The sequence below is a fragment of the Melopsittacus undulatus genome, chromosome 1, assembly GCF_012275295.1.
Source record: "Melopsittacus undulatus isolate bMelUnd1 chromosome 1, bMelUnd1.mat.Z, whole genome shotgun sequence".
NCBI lineage: Eukaryota > Metazoa > Chordata > Aves > Psittaciformes > Psittaculidae > Melopsittacus > Melopsittacus undulatus.
The window spans coordinates 5,876,137-5,892,769 of NC_047527.1; the positions used below are offsets into that span (position 1 = coordinate 5,876,137).

The window sequence follows — 16,633 nt, forward strand, 5'->3', positions numbered from 1 at the left end:
TCCATGTGTGGGTTACAGGAGTGAAATAGCCTTGGTATGTCATCTCTGGCTCTACTGCTTTTGCTGCTGAGTGAAGTCTCCAGGGGAGATTGTTCCTAGTTTAGTGTTTTCATCATAAAAATATACTGGGTTTTTTGGTGTGTGTTTGTTGTTTTGTTTTCTTTTCCATTTGGTGGGTAAACTTCATTGCTTACCAAGAAGAATGTATGATTTTACTGGCTAGGATGATGGAAGTAAAGAGCTCTCAAAAGCCTTGTGCTAATCAGTGTAGGAGCTTCTGGTTATAGAAAGTTCCACTGTGGACTGAGATAGCAAGAAATATCCACTGGTCAGTGAAGAATGCTCCCACATAAATATGCAGGATCTGGCAGTTTAATTTAATTGGACTAAGTGGGTCCAGATTAAAAAGGCCGTAACTCTGGTCCCTCATCATATTATAGTAGTGAAACAAAGCTTGGATTTTTGAGACCAAGCTCTTTAGCCTGTGAAATCCTACAGCAAATATTCAACCTTTCCCTTCTTTTTTCCCCCATATTTTTAGTAAACAGTTAATGAGATTTTCTGTGGCTGTCAATGCTATGGCACTGACAGAGCTGTAACATCCCCATCTGAACTGACAGTTATCTGCACTTGATAGCAAAAACAGAGGCAGAGGGAAAAAAACATCAAGGCTTTGAATTCTAAAGTATTAGGTAAGAGTTTCATTTTGACAAATTCCCTTCTTGTTTGCTTCAGCTGTTGAATGTCTCACACTTCTCTGGTTTACCAGACATGATCTCAGCAAAGACCCTGAGTGGGATCAGCAAGTCCTCTCATCCAGACAAACCCTGTTTCTCTGTAACTTTTGCTGAGTGTTATAGCCATGATTTATGTAACGGTGCTGAGTTGGACTTTGATAATTTGGACAGTTTGGAGCAGGCCTTTATAAAGCCTATAGGTTTTACCTTCTTTGATAGCAGTATTTTTCTGCAGGCTAAAGGGAAAGCATGCCTGCTGCCATTAGAAGACTTGCACCACTTCCTGAACTTGCAGGTCCTCAGGTGCCTGATGTTGTAGACATCCCCAGAACCATTTTGCCTGTGCTTAAACCCAGCTCTTGTTAATTGGTTTGTGAATTGTGAATCGCTCTTAACCTCTAAGTTTACCATGTGGTTTGCTTAACAAAGGTTCAGCCATTTCACAGCTGAGCTGATGAACTGCACACAGGATTCAGGGCACAGGTTCATCTGCTTTAACAAGTCAAGTCCTCCCTGGCCAAGGGAGGTGGACTGTTTTGGCAATGGGCAATGTATTCCTTAAAGCAGTGATGGAACACTAGCCAAGTACAGACCAGCCAAGGTCTGTTCTTAACAACTGCTCCAAATGAGATTATCATTTGGGCTAAGGTGAGTGTAAACAGGGATGTGACATGGCCAGTGTCCTGGGCACTTGCATTAGGAAAAAAAGCCCCAGTTCAGCTAATAACACATTGCAAACATATCTTGAGGGTTCTATTTGTTTGATTGTGGGTTGTTGCTTTTTTTTTGTCTGCTTTTTTTTTCTTTTTTTAAGAAGAAAAGGTCTATTAATATGAAATGCAGAAGTGATTTAAAAATAAAATCTTGATCTCTTTTGAAGTTTTATCCACTACAAACACAGAAGTTAACTGGATGGGAAGGGAGTTGAGATAAGTAAGAAAAGAATCAGTCATATAGGTGATGCCAAACCAGTTCTTGTGGTCAAACTCTGTTTTGTCAGGTCTAGTCTGTCTCCATAGGATGGTTTTGAGGATTGAGCCTGTTCAGCTGAGGATCCAGACCATTTTTAGCCATTGTAAGACACATAAAAGCACACAATGAGAGTGCTCTCCATCTCTCCAGGGAAAGTGAGTGTGTAGCCAGCTGAAGGGCTACTGAAATGTACCTGTTCCTCTTTCATTTCTTCCACTTATGCTGAAAATAAACAGTGGAGTATATAGTTCAGATCTGTTTCTTTTCATTTATTCTTCAAAATAAGCAATATTTTGAAGTCTGTGGTTCATTTATGCTGGGATATGGCCTTTGCGTCAGTGTTTGCAGCAACACATTCCTGCGCTTTGTTCCACCACCAGTGTTCAGGAGCCAAAACAGAGCTCAATCACCCCGCATGCAATGAGCAGGCAATGACTGATGTGGCCAAAGCCTTTGGAATTACCTGTAGAGGAGTTTGCATGGGGCAGTTTGCCTTTTGCAGAAGGATAAAACTTGTTAATATCTGAGCCCTGAGGATAGAAGAAAACATTGGGGTATCATTTTGTGTAAGTAGCTGGAAGGTCAGACCCTGCTGTCTGTGTTAGCGCTGAGAGAATGGAGAATCCTCAACAGCCCCTTGTGAGCCCAGAAATGCCACTTCCATTTCTGAATAACTGGTTTTATTCTTATGTGAGACAGTTTCTGGTGTTTTACTGTATCTCAATTCCTTGCCAGGGATCCGAGGGAAAGCAGGGTCCTCCAGGAATTAAAGGCTATGTGGGTGCACCGGTAAGTCATGGCTTTTGGTACATTTTTAATGCTCTGCAAACTTTCTCTGCTTTTTCAGTGTGTTCTTCCCAGCTGTGTTTTTCTTTATCATTAGCAATACAGTTGATGTCTGACCACTCACCTGTACTATGTCCAATAGAGACATTTTCTTGACTTTCTTCTGATCTCTTTAAATAACAGACCTGTAGACAGCAGCAAGATGCCAGTAGAAATTATTTGATTATTGAGATAACAGCCAGTGGTTTTGTGATGCTTCCACTGTGTTGATGCACCATTTATATGGTGCTTGAAAATGTCATCAAAATGCTAAAAAAAACCCCAAACCCTATCTCTTAGCAAGTTTCCAATTGTATTTTGAAACAGTCAGAGAACAGCCTTTAGGCTCAGAGACAAGCCTGCCTTGAATGAACAGTCAGCAAGACCAAAATAAATCAAGTTCTATCAAGTTAACATCTCTGTCTTGTGGTCTCACCTTGGCAATTATGGAGGCAGCCTTTAAGCTGGTGCTGTAGGAGCTGATTGGATTTTCTGAGATTTAAGGACCTGACTGGGTCAGGGCAACCTCTGGTATGTATATGGGCTGGAGGATGCAGAGATTGAGAGCAACCATGAGGAGAAGGACTTGGGGGTGTTGGTTGATGGGAAGCTCAACGTGATCTGTCACTGTGCACTGGCAGCCCAGAAACCAACCATGCTGGACTGTATCCCAGCAGTGGGAGCAGCAGGTCGAGGGAGGGGATCCTGCCCCTTTACTGCACTCTTGTGAGATCACCACCTTCAGTCCTCATCCAGCTCCGGGGTAACAAGATGTGAAGGACATGGGCCTGTTAAAACAGTCCTGGAGGAGGCCACAGAGATGCTGACAGGGCTGGAGCAGCTTTGCTCTTGAGCCAGGATGAGAGAGCTGGGCTGGTTCAGCCTGAGGAAGAGAAAGCTCCTGAAGGGGAGACCTTAGAGCAGCTCCCAGCACCTGAACAGACTACAAGAAGGCTAGAAAATAACCTTTTACAAGGGCATGTGGTGACAGGACAAGGGATTATGGCTTTAAACTGACAGAGGGTAGATTTTAGGTTCGATATTAAGGATAAATTCTTCACTATGAGTGTGGTGAGACACTGGAACAGGTTGCCCAAAGAGGTGGCAGATGCTTCATCCCATGCAATGTTCAAGGCCAAGTTGAACACAGCTTGAAACAACCTGATCTAGTTGAAGACGTCCCTGCTTAATGCAGGGGATTGGAGTAGATGACCTGCAAAAGTCCCTTACAACCGAAACTATTCTATGATGCACATCAGTGCCTGTCATGGCATACAAGATGTGCTCATGCACTGTACCAGCCAAGGACTTGCTTTAAAATTCACTACAAAGGAATCAAATGTATTTAAAAGAGCTCGAGCCCTTTTGTATTTTCCCATGTCTTTTTGCATGCTGTTTCCCTATATGGTCTAAGGCTGAATTTGTATTAGGTTTGAAGATGCTGAAATGAATATGGGGGTGGCATTACCTGCCAATGAGATAGATCTCTTTCAATATGAATGAGATACATAGACAAAGTTATGATAACATTTCCTTCCTGCTCCTTGGGTCACCTGTTTGTGTGAGAAGTAAAGCATTCATGTGGTGCACCATTGCTGAAGGTCCTGTCTGTTTCTACCCCACGACTGACATTTGGCTTGAGCTGCTGGCGAGGAGCAGGGCAATAATCATCTACTCAGTCTACACATGGGCCCCATAGTTATTAAAGGAGTCATATTTCTAAACCTCCTGTCATTTACTCTTAGGAAATGGTGGGGTAATTTCTTTGCAGTGTGGGAAACTGCAGGTTCAGTTTGGGTTGTTAGAGATGGATAGGGCTGTACAGAGTTTTCTCATAGACAACCATGGCCTGTGATCTGAACATCTTATTTATGTAGATCATCCTAGGGGGCAAATAAACCCAGACATGTGGCTCTCATTACCTTGGAGGTAAACTTCTTCTATAGCATAAAATAAATGGAAGTTTAAATACGAATGTATTATTACAATAAGAATGATTTTAAGATTTGGCAGTTTTAGAGAGGCCGCTACTGACTGAGCATATTTGTCTGCCTGTAGCTATTAGTTTGTTGTGTAGCTATTAGTTTGTTGTTCAGTTGCTACAATAAAGGTAAAATTCAGGGTTTTTGCTGTGCCAAGGGAAGGTGAAATGTGTTCCTGCCTACTGAGTCCCTTGCCTACTGAGTTAGTATTGCTATCTTTTATCAAACTAAGCCCCAGCAATGGCCCTGTTGTACCTGGGAGGAGATGAATTTTGCAGTCCAGATGAACACTGGTATTGGATTCACAGTGCAAACATGTGCTTGGGCCTCCAGGACAGGGATGATCTAACATCTGCCAGATTCCTGCTGCATCAAAAACCACCAGGAATGGGCATTTTTGTTTGTTCAGACAACAGGTTTTTCCATTAGCATTGTCCTCTACCAAAGTCCTCATCGTTTATGAGCAACATGAAAAATGCAGAGCACTGATTGTTTTCCAGACCATCTGCAGCTGTGGTGTGCTCCCTGTCCCTCCACTCTGTGTTGGCAGGAGGGTCCTGTGTCTGCAGGCAATATAATATTACAGAACGTTCCTGGGCCCATAGGTCATCCCTGCTCTAAGTCTGTTTAGAACCATGCCTGGGGCCAACTTTGAGGACTGGCAACATGGGAAATGCCCCTGAGATTAACTTCAATAGATTGTGCAGACATGAACAGCGATTTGGTGCTGATTAGAGGAGATAACTATGCCTCTACTTGAATTGACCTTTATAATCTCATTTTCCTTTTATTTCTTAGGGTCTACAAGGAGAAAGAGGAGAAAAAGGAACACGAGGAGACAAGGTATTCCTGATGCATGCTAGTCGAAACCAGGCTGCTTTGGGCCTTGGCCCATTTGGTGGGGGGGGCTGCCCGCAGCTTTGGGAGGTGGTTAATGATGAAGTTTGCTATCTGCCCTGCACCTCTGGCTGCTGTATGGGAATGAGTTCCCATGGGAGTGCAGGGGGGCTTTGTGAATAGAGATCTGAGCACACATTTAGGGACTTCTCATCAGTGTACAACTAGAGATGGAGGAGAGAGAGAAGGAGTGAAGGTATGCCACTGAGGGAATATAGTGTGGTGTCCACATGGTGTGTACCACCTAAAAACTGTGAATGACCATTGACTGCTTATGACCATGACTGCATCTGGCACATCCTAATCTTACTGCAGATGTTCCAATTATTTTTCCCATGTTTCTGTCTTTTCCCATCACAATAAACTCGGTAGCTGTGAGTACCAGGTAGTTCCCATGTTAAAGGCTTCATCTGGCTGGAGCTGCTTCCCAATTCCCTGTTCTCTCCTGTCTGGGAATAGCTCTTTTACAGAACGTGGGGAGAGATTTGAACCACATTAATTATTCAAGAGACCTAGAGCCTGCTATACCTGGAATAACCATTTAAATGAAGAGCTGGGCAGGCACAAAGTCTTTATTGTTTCAGTTTGATCACTGTGTTCAGAGAGACATCAGGTGCTGCAGAACTGCCAGGCAGTGCTTGATGCTCCCAGCAATACCATCAAAAAGGTGTTTTGCTGTGCCTGTGCCCAGTAAACAGCCGGAGGTGGGGGATGACTAGAATCTGTTGGACGCATGTGGCCCCTTTACTCATGCAGGCAAAACAGGCATGTTTCTTGCCAGCTCTGAATGTCTTCCAGCCCTGAGCAATGTCCTGTCCTGCTTATGTCTTCAGCTTGTTCTGAGACAGGAATATCTCAGTGCTGGTCTGGTAGCTTTGCCTGTGTTCAAGCTGTCTTTATGTCTGGCTATATGTGAAAGAGAGCATTATTAGCTTGTTAGCATGCTCTTATTCCTGTTTCTCACTCTTCCGGAGAAGAAACCCTGAGATTTACACCAAGCTTTTGCCTACTGGGAAAAATGATCAATAGACCCTTAGGGTGAGATATTGTGTTTTGCTTTAGCATGTGTCAAGATGTCAGTTCCCTGTGCCCGTTTTGCCATTTACGATGCCATGATCATGCTTTGCATTCTCAATCCTCTCTGCTGCAGCTAGAGCAAAAGGCTGGATCATACTTTATCTTCCTCATGCTTTTGCCTTAGCCCTTTGCAGGCCTGGCTCAGTGTGCTGTGTCTAGCCACTGCTTTTCTGGAGGCGAGGTTGTCTAATCTGCTGGAATATTTGGCTCCCGGAAGAAAATCCATCTTTCTGACATCACTGTGATGGGAGAGGAAGCTTGAACTGTGTGTGGGCAGGCAGCTGACTAAGCTAGAGGAAGATTAAAGTAGGGAATAAATGAATTAGGGTTTGTTTCATTAAAAGGATATGCACAATTAGAGCTCCCTTTATTTTCTTTTTCCTGGAGCAGCCAGATCTCTGTTACAACGATTGTACTTTGATTTTTTCCCAGCTTTAATGACGGTCTCAGAGCACCCGCTGCCATTGCTTTAACTTCTACCAGCCAGTACGACTGTGAAACCAGTGGGTGTAAATTCGGCAGGCCAAATATTTCCTTGTCTGCTCTTCAGTCTGTAACTTGAATACTGACACCTACACAACCTGTGTTTCTTTGTGCTTGAGTAGAAGAGTGTTTATTATACCAGATGAGAGCACTGGCCCACGCGCTGAGTATTAGTATATCAAATCTGCACCCTAGTATCAAAAAAAAAAAGGTTAAATATTCTATAATACGTCTTGCTGCTGAGTTCTAATATGTCCTGGGAACTCAGATATAAATATTGAGGCCTTATAGGTTCCCAAATCCAGTAGTTATCAGTTACATCTGCACTTTAAGGGAGCCACTGCACAATATGAGTGATGTCTCCTGTCCCTTTTCATACAATGGACTCCAGGACAGAGATAAGCATGATGCACTTGGCTGCCAAGATAAACCATATATCTATGTGATACTTGGCATATTAATTTAGGCACGTACAGCAGTTCAGAATGACACAGTGCATTGCTTTTGCTGCATAAACATCTGTCTATCCTGTAAATCCTTGTCTTGTATTAGAGAAGAGCTCATGCAAGGAGGCAGCAGGGCTGCCAGGTCCCTCTATGCAGTGCGGTTGCTCTCCATCATTCTTTCCCAGGAACCTTCTGACTCTTTGGGGAATCATTTTCCAATGGATCATCACACTTTCTAACTGTTAGAGGTCAGAAAACAGTACTAAATTTTCTGTGGAATTGGAATTTTCACTTGTTGCTTATCGATTAAAACCAGAAAAAAACTATAGAGCACAGGAAAATTAAATGGGGTCTTAAAATGAAAATTGAAGAGTAAAACTTTTATTGTGTTTGATTTATTTTTTTTTTACAAATCAACAAAACAAGAAAACCCAAACCTCTAAAACCCATCCCCCCCAACTTTCTCTAAATAGCCTTTTTTTTAAGGAATGGAGAAAATAATAATAAAAAATATTTATAAGGACAGCTTTTTCTGAAGAAAAAAAATTGAAATCTGAGACTTTTGTAGCGTTTTCAAGGAGCTTTATTGTATGGGTTTGTATGAATAACATATTTGCCTTTCCCTGCCCCCATTGCTACCACTAAGAACATTGACACTCTTCTGTTTTGGCAGCTAAAACAGCATGTGTGAAATACTCCTTTCTGAAGTGTGTTGATGTTAAAATTCCTCCTGGGAATACATTTCACATTTTGTCAGCAATCTACCAGACTGTTGCTTACTGAAAGTCAGGATACTTGTGGTTCAGTCAGTGCAAAGGAAACCATTAATGCAGAAACTATCATTCCAAAAGCAAGTAGATCCTGATGTCTGACACTGGCTTTCAGCTGCTTTCTGTAGCATACAGGTCCCACTAATATAATTCTTTAAATTAACATTTATGTTACAATGCTGATTGACTTTCTAAAGCAGAAGGAGAAAGAAATTGATTTACAAAACCATTTCTAATTTGCTGATCAATGTAGTTTTCAAAAGGAGCCAATTAAATCCAGTGCTGTAAGTATGGGTTTGCAGATAATAACAGAAGTCTAACAGGGGTCCTGTGGGACACCAATCAGAATTAAGATGACTGAAACATTCAAAAAGTAAAGCTGATACTTTGCTGTCACTGCTCATATTCTTAGCATTTGTTTTACATGCACATTTATGTTAACAGTGGCACAGTATGTATCTGATAATTTATATTCAACGGTTTGTGCAGGATACAAGCAAAATCAGTATTTCATCCTGCAGAGGGGTAAGCCTTTTACAGAGTAAGAGAAAAATCCCTATTTCAACGGGTTTTAACCTAAAGCAGCTGGAATGAACAGAGACCACAATCAATAAGAGGGAAGTGAAGTTCAGCAGGAGTATATTATTGATCTTGTCATTGTCTCCATTAAGGCCCTGGATTCTAAAATATGGAATACATTAAGCTTGAATGTGGAACAACAGGATGCTTCATACTTGTGGGAGAATTGCAAACTGCTACAGATTTGGAACAACTTATTAAGGAGCTGTCCTGAGGAAGTGGGTTTGGAGTAAACATTATCCTGGGTTTTAAGTAGAAGAATACTCTATAAAACATGAAATAATCTTTCTGCTCAAAGTCAGCCTTAGCTGTGTCCAGCTCCAGGCACCTAGCTACTGTGAGAAGGTGTGGAAAAGGTGGGCAGTGCACAAATAGGAGCAATAAATGTGATCAGAGGACTGAAAAATGCGCCTATGAAGAAAGTTGAAAGCACTGAGGTTGTTTAGGCTGGAAAGGTCTGAAGGGGGAGTTTTGCAAGACTTCAAATACATAAAAGGCCTTTGTAAAGATGAAGGGTTCAGCCTGTTCTCTGTGAGGGGTCAGGGAATGACATGCTAGCCTGAAACTGTAGCAAGCAAAAGTCAGATTTAGTTATATGTGGAAAAAAAACAAACATATCTTCAGGTATTGAAAATAAAGTGGTGGAATACATTTCGTGTGCACTTTGTGGGCTGTCTAACTTTGGAGATATATAGAAACAGACTAATTGTTCCCCAAGGTTATGGAAAGCAAAGGTGAAAAATGACAGGTTTTTCTTAACTGGGTAAAAATGAGCTATTGCTGGATTGTGGATTGATTATTTTTGTAAGAGCTGATGTTCTCCCAGTGCTCTTTGTTCAGTTTACGTGAACCCATGTCAGCACACAGGGGAAGGATGATGACATGGAAAGCTATAGCACACAACACATTCTGGTTGCTGCAACTCTTCGTAGTAGAGATGCGGGGACTTCAGTCATATTCTCTATTGAGCTGGCTTGAATTTCTCTCCTTACTCCTTACTCGTGGAGCAGATAATGCAGACGTCTCTTGCAGAATCACGACTTTCACAGCACTGATATGAGTTATAGAGGTTCTTTGTCTTCTTTTTCCAGGGAGAACGAGGCCTAGATGGGTTCCCTGGAAAGCCAGGTCTGGAGGGAAAACAGGTATGTAGCAAATGCTCAACAACTGGAGGCTTTTCTTTGGAATGAGTGGAAGTTGATGCTAAAATTGGGATTTCTCCTGGATGGCTGCTGAGCAATGGCAGGATCCTGTACTCTTTATTCTATGGATCTTTATTAGCACAGGTTTTTTGTTTGCTTTTAAATTGTAATGCAATATGCACTTCAAGGAAATGCCAGTCCTTCAAATGTGATAGTTTAGATGTTTGTCTGAATTTTCATTAAAAACATAAGGAAGAACGTATAAAATTCAGTTGTTCAAGCCTGAGTTTTATAAACTTATTTCCTTCCCACAACATGAAAGGGAGACAACTGGATTTAATCTATTTAGTTTGTTTTCAATAAGAAAGGCTTGAAACTATTTACATTTTTAAGATGAGTTGAAACCAGGAAATAGTTTAAAAGATTAATACATTTCTGCTGATTAAGCAGATAATGCTTTGTCTAAAACTATCTGCAGATCCCATAAGGCTATTTTCATTACTCAGGTTATGATACTTAATGAGAGGCATCCTTTACTCCCAAGAATCTTCTGGTCCCAATAGCAAAGGACAGAGTAAGAAGCAGAGGCTAAAAAGTGATTTGCCATAAGCCATGCAGTTAATCATTGATACCTTTGAGCCTGAAGCCTTCAGGTTTCTGGTTCTGCACCCTATTCGTGCTGCCTATACTGTTTCCTTCTCTGGAAAGGATCATTTGGAGGCACATTTTTGCAAGTGAAGAGGTGGAGGAACTGCATATTGAATCCTCAGTATAAGATTTGTTTGTATAGTTTGTCTTCAGTTGGTTGATCCTGCAAAGTAGGTCTGATCTGAATGTGCTTTACAACCATGTGATGCCTGAGTCTCTTGTTCTTCTAGCAGCCAGAGTTTCAACATGATTCTGTTGGGGAGTATTTTTGTTTCCATACCAGATACCTCTTTAGTATTTAGATGGCAAGGTATAGTGTCATTACCAGTCTTAATCTTTGTTAAATCTACATCTTCCTTTCTGTGATAGACATTTTTGCACTAAATGTTCTGCTTCTCCACGGGGAATTTGACAGCTAATCATCGTTTTCTCTCTGCTTTGTTCCTCAATCACAGTTTATTCTATACAGGAAAGTATTTACCTAGTTAGTGTTTATCACTGTCTTTATAAGATGGAAATGTTTTCTGATGCTGGATGCACTAGAATCACAATGAATTAAGTTCACTATACTCATCACATTGTTTATAGTGCTGGTTTCTACTTGCACTAAATGTAGATGAAGTGAGAAATTGCAGAGGGATGTTAAGGTGGATGCCAAGAGTTTATTACTTCTAAGGAGTAATTTCTCCAAGTGGCACCCTGTTGCAGAAATTGGGTCTTCTGAAGCTTTTTTTGCCTTTTTCATGTATAGACACTTAACAGCAAATCTTCATGCCCAAATTTTATTGAATATGTTGTGTTTGATGCTGATGTACTCCGTGAACTGCAATCCTCCTGAACTGGCTGATACTGGATTGCTGTTATTGTGGCTGCTGGGGCATCTCCGTCCTTATTCCCCTTCCTCTCTATGCAGCAATGCCAAAGCAGCCTTCTGTGTTGTATTAGCTCCTTCTATAGTGCAATGGGACATAACTGTGCTGCTGACAGCAAAACATGAAGCCTTATATTTCTCCCGTGTTTTAAGGGAATGGCAACTGATGACTGCATTACATAAAGCAAACTTTATTCTATCAATTTTACCTGTTTTAGGGCCCTGCTGGAAGCCCTGGCCCTCCAGGTGCCAGTGGAACTAAAGGAGAAAAGGTGAGTTGGGATGGGATGCAGAAGAGGGATTTAGACACACTTTTAATTGCTCCTTGACCGCCTGTGCCAGAAATCATAGAATCATGGAATCATAGAATAGTTTGGGTTGGAAAGGACTTTAAGACCATCCAGTTCCAACCCCCTTGCCATGGGCAGGGACAGCTCACACTAAACCATGTTACCCAAGGCTCTGTCCAACCTGGCCTTGAACACTGCCAGGGAAGGTGCATTCACAGCTTCCTTGGGCAACCCATTCCATTGCCTCACCACCCTTACAGTAAAGAACTTCCTCCTTACATCAAGTCAAACCTCTGCTGTTTAAATTTGAAACTATTACTCCTTGTCCTATCACTACAGTCCCTAATGAGGAGACCTTCTCCAGCATCCCTGTAGGCCCCCTTCAGATACTGGAAGGCTGCTATGAGGTCTCCACACAGCCTTCTCTTCTCCAGGCTGAACAGACCCAGCTTTCTCAGCCTGTGTTCATATGGGAGGTGCTCCAGTCCCCTGATCATCCTCATGGCCCTCCTCTGGACTTGTTCCAACAGTTCCATGTCCTTTTTATGTTGAGGACACCAGAACTGCACACAATACTCCAAGTGAGGTCTCATGAGAGCAGAGTAGAGGGGCAGGATCACCTCCTTCGACCTGCTGGTCACGCTTCTTTTGATGCAGCTCAGAATACGGTTGCTTTCTGGGCTGTAAGCTCATGCTGCAGCCGGCTCATGTTCAGGGGGCAGGCTCACCTCAAATATCAGGGATATTGGCCTAATATTTGTCACATTTGTATAAGTGAAGCTTATATTCATTTCAATGTTAACATCATGTTTCTGATGTTGCTTCAGCCATGAAATCAGTATAAATGAATGTCAGATTGTGCCTGGTCATAGTTCATTTGCTCTAAATTTCATAGTAGTAGTAGAAAGAAGTAGAGAGTAGCTTGGCTCAGGAAATCTTCCTCACCTAAGAAAAGTGAGTGGAAAAGATAATAAGGTTGTGTGTAGATGCCATTTTTTTGACCCAGGAAGTGTAGAATTGACTCAGAAAGAGCAAATTAAATGAGCCCAGCTCTCTTACCTGCAAAATAACTATTCACAGCTCTCAGCAGCAATTCTGACCACATTATTTTATGGTGTTGTTAGTCTCCAGGTCAGCCTCATGTTTCTCTCTCTGCTAGAGGTGACATTGTGGTTTTGGTATTTCCTACCTATTTCTTTGGCATGAATGGAAAGACATTACCACTTCATGGCATCATATGATTATATGATCATGGGGTTTGAAAGAGACCTTAAAGCTCATCTAGTTATGACCCCCTGGCCATGGGAAGGGACATCTTCCATTAGACCAGGTTGCTCAAAGCTCCATCAAGTCTTGAGTTTGTAACACTTCATCCTTATCTCTAAAGTGGCTGCATTTTTTACTTCCAGATGTTGAGCTCCTTGCTCCATTACTTTCAGTGCAGCTCATGTGTGTCTTCACTGTCTGATGTGTATCTCCTGGCACAGCATGGACCCTCTTTAGAATAAATAACAACTAGTAATTAAACTTGCTTTAAGAGCATGAAAGATATGCTAGGTCATTCAGAGACCTACATGAGTAATGAATAAATAGAGCATAAAAGGAAGCTCTATGATGACTTCTGCATTAGTTTGTACCTAATGTAAAGAATATACCTTATGGATGCTTAGTCTTACAGCATTATAAATGATGAACTCTGCCAGAATAAAATGGGTTGGAACAAATTGATAGCCTGGATTGCAATAAATCATGTAAAGATGGTGCAGCCCCTCAGTGTCTTGCAAACACAGTGATTCTGCTCTATAAAATTACTTGGGTGAAAATGGTACCATTTTCACCTGATTTTCCTTTTTGCAAAGACATTTTGGTAATTAACAAACAAAAGCATTTTAGTCCCTAAATATCCATCCTGCAGTCTGTTAGAGATGTGAGCATTAATCAGGTTTATTTGTGTAGTATGTGTAGACCTATTATAAGACTTTTAAAGCTTGAATTTAATGTTATGGTGCATCCAGTGAATCAGTCATGTTAAGTCACAAAAATCAATGTATAACATCACAATAATAGAGAACACAACAAGTTCCTGCATGTATTTATCTGCAGGACAGAGAAAACAGAGTTAATTGGGATTGCATGTTCATGTCTATTAATTACAGGATGGTATTGGAAATAAAAATATATAACAGCAGTTGGAAAATACACTCAGAGGTTTGCTTTTGTTTTGTCTTATGTTATGCATTGTGCTATGCTGTGTGCTGTGTTATGTTTTTTTTCCTTGCTTTCATGTTTCCCTGCAGGGTGAACCAGGACCTCCAGGATTGCCGGGCTCTTTAGTAAGAATTTATTTCTGGCTTTTAGCTTTCTCAAGCATTGTAGGCATTACTGCATGAGAAGAGAAGGTGGAAGTTGGGGGGGTGAGGATTTATTAAATGAAAGATATTATTTAATCGTTTTTTTCTTCCAAAAACCCTGAAGTTTAAGGCAGTGAAGATCTTTGAAGAAGGTAAGTGGTGGGTTCCAGCAAGGAGAGGCAATGCCACAACTTTGGGATATTTTAAAATGTGAAGATCAGGACTTGAAGAGGCAGTGAAAACATTGGCTGAGGTGCATCAGGGAAAGCAATATGTGTGACAGGACTGTGTGGTTTCCAGGACAATTGCTGAATTGATGCCTAGTGGACTTTTGAAAATAGAGCCTGTGAAAGTTATAAAAGCAAATGAAAGTGCAGAGTTGAGTTGAATTATGGAGTGCATTTGTCATGGGCTGGGCATGAGAGTTGGGATTGGAGAAGAAAAAGGGGAACTGATTTACATGACTTTGTACATCCCTCTGCCTTCAGTAATTCCTTTCCTGATGCCAGAGGCATCAGTAGCAGAGATGTAAGAATGTCCAGAAGTTAGTGTTTCCTGTATGAAGAGGTCATCTCCAAGTGAATGGAGAAAGAAGATTTACCACAAAGTATGCAGGGGAGAGGTTTAGAACTGAGTTCTACAGGGGCTGGTAACAAACCAGTTTGGAAATATTCATTTTACTTTCCGAAAATATTAGGATTAAAATTAGGAAAGAGCATTCTTGAATTATTGATAGAAAGCATTAAAGAGATGATGATAGCAGCAACATTAACTGTAACACTGTGCCAAAGAAGGACTGGGTGCTAAAGACAAGAATAAGAAGCTCCCTGGTAACCATGAGAAAGGCAGCAGGTAATTTCCTTGCCCAGAATGTGGTAGAAAGCAAAGGAGAGAGAAAGAGAAAGCTCTGAATAAAACCCCTGTTTGGGTAAGAGCCTTTTACAGCTCAGCCTAATTGTGAGATTGATGATGCGAGAGTAGTTACCAAGAGGCTGTGAAAGATATGTATAAAACCTGAAAATGAGTTTAAAGTTTCATCAGGTGGGTGTAGAGCAGCCTGGGATGCACCATATCCAAAGTCAGCCTGGTATTTACATGATGCCTTCTGCATTCAATGGATCTTTGTGATTTAAAATAAGAATTTGCTAACTTACTTACACTGATAAGTTCTTACTGCTTAAGCAACCGCACAAATCACTGCATAGTAACTGAGCAAATCTTGTGTCGGTCCAAGATGTTTAAATAGAGAGCAGCCTGAAGAAGGATTTGAGGAGCTGTTGCAGTTAGTGTGCATCTCAAGAGAATGATGTGGGGATATATATACACTGTGGGGAACCATCATACCTCTGGCACCTTCTATGTTGTCTTTCTTCTTTTTATCCTTTATGACTCTGCATTTCTATTACAGATACCTATTGAAGGCCTAAAAGGAGAACAAGTAAGAGAGATTCAGTATCTATTCTTCCATTGCAAAAATACTTGTATGTAGTTCAATTGCCTGTTAGATTAGATTTTTGCTTTATAATAGTACTTCTAAGTTAAGATAGATAAGAAGCATTTTCAGGACATCAGGAAAGAAGTTTTCCTATTTACAGTGGAGAAAATAAACAGCAAATGTCCTTTTCAAATGTGTTGAATCTAACATGAATGAGAAGCATGAATTTGAGAGTCAGCTACACAATTCTTGAAGTCTAGGGAAGTGTTAATATGAAAGTCAAACTGTATTTGAGTTTTATGTGAGTTTGCCTCTGAACCTGGGCACTCAAATAGGGGCAGGACACCTGCTGCTTTAATCTGTTACTCCTACGTATAAGCAAAATATATTTACACTTTGATTTTTGTGTCAACAGGTGCATAATTTGTATTTAGCTGTTATTTAATATAATGACATACATCATATAAATGATACCTTAAGGCCCTTCACAGCTGTGCTGGTTCAGGAGAAGTGCCCGCGGATGCTGTTTTTGCAAGAATTGCTTTTCTCCAGCACCAAACCCCAACTCACGGTGTTTTATTGGAATATCCAGGATAATCCCAAGTTTTTGGTCAAGTTATTACCTTTGAAAAACAAAAAGCCAGTTATAGATAAATGCCTGCTGAGTGTGGGTGGTTCAGTCTGTGCAGTCTAATAAGTGATGACAATTTAAGTAGCTGAAGGAGTATTCTCCACATACTGGAGAAAACCAGCTGGTCTTTGCACTGGTTCTTAGGACCTATGAGGGAAGGGGTGAATAGGTCTTGAACGATTGCCAGCATGAGTAATGCGCCCATATATTTTTTCACACAGATATATTAATGCTATTAAAAAAAAAACATTTCTGTAGGGAATGCCTGGGCCACGAGGACCACAAGGCCAACCTGGACTTCCTGGACCTCCAGTAAGTAGTTTCTCTTACCACTTGCAATTCCCAGAAACTGGAATTCAGTCCGGCATTGAGGCATACTTGAAAATCTTATACATTATTCAGGCACTAAGATCTAAACAATGCCCCAGCCTCCTCTTCACTGTTTTGAGGTCTCCTGCTGTGGATGACCACTCTGAACGTATGGAGGCAGCACCCAG

The 16,633-nt window shown here is 41.2% G+C and overlaps 1 protein-coding gene across 1 annotated transcript in view; it reads left to right on the forward strand.

Moving 5' to 3' along the window:
- COL22A1 (collagen type XXII alpha 1 chain) overlaps positions 1 to 16,633 on the forward strand; it is a 220,972-nt gene that overhangs the window by 121,919 nt on the left and 82,420 nt on the right. The window contains exons 15-22 of the mRNA XM_005145496.3: positions 2,445 to 2,498; positions 5,315 to 5,359; positions 9,860 to 9,913; positions 11,648 to 11,705; positions 11,889 to 11,893; positions 14,017 to 14,052; positions 15,479 to 15,508; positions 16,395 to 16,448. Of these exons, the coding sequence (XP_005145553.3) occupies positions 2,445 to 2,498; positions 5,315 to 5,359; positions 9,860 to 9,913; positions 11,648 to 11,705; positions 11,889 to 11,893; positions 14,017 to 14,052; positions 15,479 to 15,508; positions 16,395 to 16,448 (336 nt within the window). The remainder of the gene's footprint in view (positions 1 to 2,444; positions 2,499 to 5,314; positions 5,360 to 9,859; positions 9,914 to 11,647; positions 11,706 to 11,888; positions 11,894 to 14,016; positions 14,053 to 15,478; positions 15,509 to 16,394; positions 16,449 to 16,633) is intronic.